This window comes from Vanessa cardui, chromosome W, assembly GCF_905220365.1.
Source record: "Vanessa cardui chromosome W, ilVanCard2.1, whole genome shotgun sequence".
NCBI classification, from domain to species: Eukaryota; Metazoa; Arthropoda; class Insecta; order Lepidoptera; family Nymphalidae; genus Vanessa; species Vanessa cardui.
This window is the reverse complement of record NC_061153.1, coordinates 5,506,776-5,515,003: the sequence shown is the minus strand read 5'-3', so window position 1 is coordinate 5,515,003 and position 8,228 is coordinate 5,506,776. Positions and strand designations below refer to the sequence as shown.

The 8,228-nt window shown below is 35.3% G+C and overlaps 1 protein-coding gene across 1 annotated transcript; it reads right to left on the bottom strand.

Annotated features, from left to right (window-relative positions):
- Positions 1-7,554: 7,554 nt before the first annotated feature.
- On the bottom strand, positions 7,555-7,998 carry LOC124542483. The gene has a single exon (XM_047120427.1). It carries the CDS (start codon positions 7,996-7,998, stop codon positions 7,555-7,557), a length of 444 nt encoding a protein of 147 aa, XP_046976383.1.
- Positions 7,999-8,228: the final 230 nt, after the last annotated feature.

Sequence of the window (8,228 nt, the reverse complement as noted above, 5' to 3'; positions counted from 1 at the left end):
ATGGCTTGACACTTGGATGGATTGACAGTGATACCATATTTAGCGGACCAAAGAGAAATGCGGTGGAGATTATCGTTTAGGGAGTTAATAGCCGCGGCAAGATCATTGACAGCAGAGTGTTCGTAGAGCTGCAAGTCATCGGCATACAGATGGTAGTGCGAAGTTAAAATTTTAGTGATTGCGTTTATAAAAACAGAAAATAACAGAGGAGATAATATGCCGCCTTGAGGAACACCGGCACTCACTTCGCACCAATCAGATTGTAGCTGACCAATGCGTGTGGATTGCCGGCGCCCTCGAAGATAAGAAGAAAACCATTCAACAGTAGATTCTGAAAAGTTAGCATGGGAAAGCAATGCAAGAAGGAGGTCATGGTCTACTGCATTAAAAGCATTGCTAAAGTCAATTAGCACGAGCACTGTGAGTTGCTGGTTTTCCATGGCAATACGAATATCGTCCGTGACTTTTAACAATGCTGTTGTTGTGCTGTGACCTGGGCGAAAGCCCGATTGGAGTGGATTGAATAAGTCGCATTTATGAAGGTAGCAAGAGATTTGTTGGTGTGCAATGGACTCCAGGATTTTGGATAAAAAGGGGAGGATTGTTATAGGACGAAAATGAGAAGGTAGCGAAGGATTTGATATTTTAGGGAGTGGGAGAACAAAAGCCTTGCGCCACATCTCAGGAAATGTACTCGTGGAAAAGGAGAAGTTTACGATGTGAGTTATGGAGGGAATTAGAAAATTGAGGATAAGGGTAATCATAATTCGACTTATTCCATCGCAACCAACCGCCTTAGATTTGATCGAAAGAATGGTTTTCTTAACATCATTCTCCGTAATAGGAGAAAAGTTGAAAGGTGGGGAAGTGATTCTAGGCAAGCCATGTATTTCAGAAAGCGTTGAAAGTTTAGTTTGCAAGTCGAGGACTGGAGGTGAAGAGAAGTGAAGATTAAGATTGTTTAAATCCAATTGAGATTGATCAGAGAGAGTTTGAGACTTGCCAATACCGAGGTTATTTAAAAATTTTAAAGCTTCCTCGGGAGAAGATTCACGTATTTTGTCAAAGATATATCGGCGTTTGAGCTTTCTACACAACTGGTTGCAGCGATTCCTTGCAGCTTTATAAGCTGACCAGTTGAGAGCAGAACGGTCCCTCTTATACTTACGGAAGGCTTTATCCCTCTTGACTCTCGCTTTTTTTAAATCGTCATTAAACCAAAGGTTTGAATTTTTTTTTTATTTTAACAGGGCGTAGAGGCGAGTGTCGGTCGAATAATTGAATTAATTTAGAGCACATAAAATGTAACTTCTCGTCAATTGACGACAACACCTCTATCTGGTCCAAGGAATAAGAGTAGCATCTTCCAATAACCTATCGAGATCTAGGTAACGGTAGCTTCGCAGCAGCAGCATCTTGGGTTTGGGCTTAGGTGATCTGAATTTAAAGGAGGCGAATATTAGATCGTGGTGAGAGAATTCCGGCGCTGAAAACTGACCAAATTTAGAGACCAAGTCACCTTTAGACGTTATAATTAAGTCTAAGAGACTGTCGGGACCGTCGATTGGGTGGTGTGTTGCAGCGAGCGGTAAAACCTGGAGGTTAAAGGAGTCTAGTAAAAATCTGAGCTTAGACGACCGATAATTATTCTTGATCAAACAGGTGTTGATATCCCCCATTACAATAACATTAGTGTACTTAGGCATCAGATTCTCGAAGAGGGACTCAAGAGAAGAAAAATAATTGATATTGGGGGGACAATAGACCACTCCAAGGGCTATCTTGGTGCCTACATCTATCTCGATGAATAAATATTCAGATGATGCGTTATACTGGGAAGTTGATTGACAGATAAGTTTGTAAGGGATGTGACTTTTTAAATATATTGCAACACCCCCACCAGTTCTTCCGATTCGATCATTCCTGATTAAGATGTAATTAGGTATAGAAAAAGAAGTAGAAAGAAGAGAAGGTTTTAACCAGGTCTCGGAAATAAGAACAGCATGAATGGATGCCTGGTTAAATGTAGAAAAGAGATCGGAAAAATGACTTGGAACACTTTGTGCATTGATGTGACAAATATTTAAATTCTTACGAAAATGTGAGAATTCATTGGACAGTAAATCTCCAAGTAATTGAAAATTATCATCAGTACTAAGAAAAGATATGTCGTCATCATCATCTCTTGCAGAATAAAATGATTCAGAGCTTGAATTCATAATGCATATACAAATAAATAAAATATATATTTATATAATAATATATTTATATATAACAAATATCTAAATATACTTATATGAAATCAAAGAATTAAAAAAAAAGAAACTAAAATAAATCAAGTAGATTGACTAGACTAATCATACACATTCTGTTGGCTCACAACAATTCACTTAAAATACGTAACTAATGAGAATTACTAAAATACATAAGCAAAAAAAAAAAAAAAAAATACAATGCACGTTAAGGTCTAGAAACCATGTACCTAAGTGAGTTACAAAAAAGTTTGCTCATCCCAAAAACACAAAAGTTAAAATGGATTAATAATAATTATAGTTGTTTAATAATAGTAAAAAGAAACACATGTAAATAAAACTTTGTAAATAAAAAAAATCGTAATAAAGTAGATATTAAAAAAAATATATATATCCATCATGCACATGAAAGCTAAAATACATTCGTTTACCATAATGACATGACTATATAAAAAAAAGTAATTTTATCCATTTAATTGTAGCTAACGAATACAGATTGAGAAACATGTATCTAATATAAAATAAATAAAATGTAAAAAGGAACACTTCTAATAAAATATCTATAGAGTAAGAGCGGCATATTTGGGATAAATGTTTGTTTTTTTTTGCGAATATCTTTAAACAAGAAACAGCATAGTTCGAACAAGAATGCGTTAAATTATTCTTAATTTTCTAGATATCGAGCTATTCCACATTACCTGGAGTAACTCAAATATACCGACCTTCCTCAATCTATTAGACATGAAAAAAAAAGTGTGCTAAAACACAATCATCCAAGTCACTAGCAATTGACAGTTGGCTCAGATGTCAACTTGACGAGTGTCAACCGTATGGAATTGATAAACAAATATACCCGATTTAACATGTAATTTGGATAAAGAATAAAAATATTGTAATTGCTACGGGTACACTAATAATAATTAAACGAAAAGAGAATATAGTATCATAATTACCCACAAGAATTGACCATTGTGGGACAATATAAACATCATTGTGATGGTAAAAAAACAATTAAGTGTAAGTGAACTTTAACTTAAGATAAGCATTGTGTAGATTTTAAATAAATTTCACACACATGCATATCAATTGCAAGTAATACGAAATGTTATCGAAAGAATAGAGGGACTTCAAAATGTACTATGGGATGATTATAAATAAAATAAATGACAGTAAAACAAGATAAAGAATACATAGGATAACAACATACTATTGCTTCTTGACCAAATTTCGTCGCGTAAGTGGCCTTTTGCTGGCGTCAGGAAGAGCTGAAGGGCTGACTCGAGGCAGCACAGAGCTGGCAGGCTTGTCAACGGACCGTGATGAAGGCGATGGACTGGGGAACATCTTCAGGCATTCATCGAAATCTTCCTGAGTGGTGACACGCCTGCGCTCATTATTTGGCAGTTTGATATATATGTTTCCATTAAGGGTCCAGGTGTTAGTTATGCCAAATCTTTTTCTAGCTTTTGTATGAAAGTAAAAATTAATGAGTTATGAAAAGTCATAAAACAAAAGTTGTTGTTTATGATGTTATCAATCTAGCCCTGCGAGGTTGTTAATGTTTTACAAATAACCCTGTATAACAGAGAACAATGTGTGCTGATAACAAAAAATTGCAAGTTTAAAATGCAATTTTTTTTCTCTAATTATCTGGTAAATCGCTACGGAGTTCCACAAGGGAGTGTTCTAGGACCTTTACTATTTCTTATTTATATAAACGACATGCCAGATGCATTAAATCACGAATGTATCTTATTTGCTGATGATACAACAATTAATATAAAATGTAATAATAGACAGGATATTGAACGGGAAGCCAACACCGTTTTGACAAAAGTAATAAACTGGCTAGATATTAATAATCTACAAATCAATCTATCTAAAACTAAAATTATACAATTTCAAACATCGAACAGTAATTTTTTAGATATAAATGTATCAGGGAACAATACGAAACTTGAAAACGTTAATTCAACATTATTTTTAGGGGCCCATGTAGACAAATACTGTAATTGGAAAGAACATGTGAATGCAATATATGATAAAATTGAGAAATTTGTATACGTTTTAAAACGTCTCAAAAAAGTAGCCACTAAAGAAGCTGCAATGTTAGCATATCACGGATATGTATCTTCCAATCTTCGATATGGAGTTATAATATGGGGAAATTCCGTAGATTCAGATAGAGTTTTTAAAGTTCAAAAAAAATGTTTAAGATCGCTATGTGGTGTAGGATGTTTAGACAGTTGCAAACCGCTCTTTAAATCATTAAGAATTCTTCCTTTTCCTTGTCTGTATATATACGAAGTAAGTGTGTTTGTCCAAAAACATCGACATTTATTTAAGACAAATGGTGATGTATTGGGTACAAATTCTAGACATAAACATAAGCTCTATGCTCCTGTACAAAAGTTAAAATAAAAATAAAATAAAAATAGCCTTTATTTCTACTACTTACAACTTATACTTTTATAGTTTATATTGCTAGATCTAAATTCTATTTCTAAGTAAACAAGTGTATTATAAGGAAAAAAAAAATATATATATATTTTAAATTTAACAAGTAGTAGTCGCCTCTCTGGCGTAGGCCTCTCCTAAACCTTTCCACTCTTCACGTTCCCGTGCCTCACGCATCCATAAGGGCCCCCGTCTTTGGTTAAAGATATCATTCCACCTTTTGCTTGGTCGTCCTCTTCTTCTTTTTATGTCTCTTGGTACCCATTCTGTTACGCGTTTTGCCCATCTGGTATTGTTCATTCTACAGACGTGTCCTGCCCAATGCCATTTGAGTTGTCTCACTCTTTTCCTCACATCTGTTATTTTGGTTATTTTCCTAATACTGATATTGCTGACCTTATCAGATAGTTTTAAACCGAGTATGCTTCTTTCCATCTTACGTTGGCAGATGGCTAATCTATCTTCATCTTGTTTCCTTAATGACCAAGTCTGACATCCGTATGTTAAGCAGGGTAATATCGTTATTTCGAAAAGTCTCTTCTTAATATTTACATGAATTTCGTTGTTTTTCATTATTTCTTTCGATCCCCAGTATTTCTTCCACGCTAGAGTTATCCTTCTTTTAATTTCTTTTTCTGTATTGTTTTCAAAAGTTACGAGTTGTCCCAGGTATATATACTCTTTTACGTATTCGATCTTTTCATTTTTTACCGTAATATCTTGAGGAATTCCGTTGGTTAGGATCTTGGTTTTCGTCGTATTCATTGACAGTCCTACTTTTTGACTCTCCGCTGCCAGTTCATTCATCATACTCTCCAATTCAGTGGCGCATTCTGCGAAAATCACTATGTCGTCCGCGAAACGTAAGTGATTCAGTAGTTCTCCATCTATTCGTATTCCTCTTGTTTCCCAGTCCAGGCGTCTGAAAATGGATTCGAGCACTGATGTGAATAACTTCGGGGAGAGCGGGTCCCCCTGTCTAACTCCCCTATGTATTGGAAATTCTGCACCTTCGCGTTCTAGACGTTTTTTGGCGAAGCACTTTGTATATATATTTTTAATTAGGTTTACATATTTTTGGTTGACGCCTTGTTGTGTGAGTGCTGTCCATATGGCTTCGAAGTGTAGAGAATCAAATGCTTTTGTGTAGTCTATAAAGCAGATATATATAGTCTTTCTATACTCTTTTACTTTCTCTATTACTTGTGTCACAGTGTGGATGTGGTCTACAGTCGAGTATCCTTTCCGGAAACCTGCTTGTTCGCGCGGTTGGTGTTCATCTAGGGTCCCTGTTATTCTATTCAATATGATCTTTGAAAAAATTTTGTATAAGTTCGACATGAGACTGATGGGTCTATAGTTGTTTAGATTACTTCTATCTCCTTTTTTGAACAGTAGAATGATTGTGGATTTTGACCATTGGTCCGGTGTGGTTTCGGTTCTAAGAATGTTATTGAACAAAGCTTGTAGAGGTTTCAAGAGTATGGTCGATAGAGATTTAAGGGTTTCGTTAGTAATGTTGTCGCTTCCTGGGGACTTGTCATTTTTTTGGGATTTTATTGCGAACTCGATCTCTGAAGTTAGAATTGTAGGTATCTCCTGGTTTACATTTTCTCCGTTGAACTTGCTTGATTTTTTGTAGAGAGGTGGGTATGTTTTATCTGCACCAGCATAGAGTTCTTTGTAGAATTGTGTGGCTTCATTTATGATATCAGGACGTTTTGTTAGCGTAATACCCTGTTTATTCTTCAAGTTGCCTGTCCATTCTGATTTTTCTATTAACTCTTTATAAGCTTTACGTACTCCTCCCGTTTGACTTATAAATCTTTCGAAGGTGCTCTGTCGTATTGCCCGTTTTTGTTGTGTAATATTTCTATTAATTTGTTTGCTTATTCTTGTTAGTTCGCGTTTCACATATTTTGTTCTCTTTTTCGTATATAGTTCTTTTCTTTGCTGTAATAGTTCTTTTGTTTCATCATTTATATATTTATTTGCAAGTTTTCTTTTTTGGGGTAGCTGTTTTGAAAAGTTTTGTAACTCAATTTCTAGCTTATCGTATTGATTTTGTACTGTTGTATGTGTATTAATTGTTTCCATAAATTTGTGTTCCCAATGTTTAGCGTCGTTTTCTGAGATATTCGGTATGAATCTGGTATACCCAGCGGAGTTTATTTTTCTTCTTTGTGGCTTTAAAGTTAATGACAGCGCACATCTAATCATCCTGTGGTCAGAGTTGAAGTTCAGGTTTTTTATTACATCGAAATTCTTTATATAGGTTGGTTGGTTTGTTAGTATGTAGTCTATCTCGTTAAAGTGTTTATTGTTTGGTGATCGCCATGTCCATTTTTTATGAGGTTTGCATTGCGTATGATTGGAAGAGTGACCAGATAGAGTTGTCAGAAATTTGTATTTCTAGTATCGCCACGCGGTCCGAGAGACATTTGAAATTTACTATTTTATTTTTTAAATGTTTTTTAATTAAAAATCCTACTCCGTTTCTTCCGTTCGTTCCACGTGAATGAAATAAGGTAAAATCTGTGTATTCTTCTATTGATTCTTTTTCTTTTCTTATCTCACACAAACCTATAATATCCCATTTTATTGACATAACAGCGTGCCTTAGTTCTTCTATTCTACTGTCCGATAATAATGTTCTCACATTAAAGGTTGCTATGTAGAGATTTTGTGATGTCATTCTCTTGATTATGTTTTTGCTATTAATCTGGTCTTTTTGGTTTTGAATGTGGTTTAGGAGGCGTTGGTCTGGCTTCTCCACGGTGACCAGCCGGCTTGGAGAAGGTAGAGAGGTTACAGAGGCGCCAGTTAGTTTTTTTGGATCCCTTCCCTATTTTGGTAGAGTCAGGTCATTGAGGTTTGGCTGTGGCGGGCGTAGGAAACTAGTTATGGGTTGTGACTTGTTTCTTTTAGGTAATTGTTTAGTCTTTTCGTTGTTGCAACCTTTTCTTGTTTCGTTCGTGGTTTCTTCCGGCGATATAGACATGAAACGTTTGTTTGTGTTTCTTTCTGTTGGTGTATGGGCTTCTGATTTTTGTGGCCTTAGAGTCACAATTTTATCGTACCGTAGAACTACTTTTTTCCCCGCCTCTCGCTCGCGTTTAAACTCTTCTTGTAATTCTTTTCGTTTTTGTAGCACGTTAGGGGGGAAATCTTCTTTCAGATAGATGTTTGTACCCTCTAATGATTTCTTCTTTTTTAGTAACTCTATTTTCCTACTTGTTGTTGTCACTGTAACGGCTACTGGTCTTGCTTTTCCGGAATATTTCCCCATCCTATTAACGTGTTCTATTTCCCACTTTTGACAAGGTATTTCCATCACATTGTTTATGATATTCAATACTATTGAGAGTAAGCTTTCATAACCCTTTTCTTTTTCTTCGATGCCAAAAAATATTATGTTTTTCCTTCTAAGTTGTTTGTCTAAAATATCTATAAATTTTTGTTGTTGTTCTATTTTTGTTTCCAACTGTTTAGTTTTAGTTTCAAAAATGGAGAATTTTT

Coding starts and splice junctions, on each gene's coding strand:
- LOC124542483 (XM_047120427.1), bottom strand. CDS start 7,998: ATGGGGAAATATTCCGGAAAAGCAAGACCAGTAGCCGTTACAGTGACA.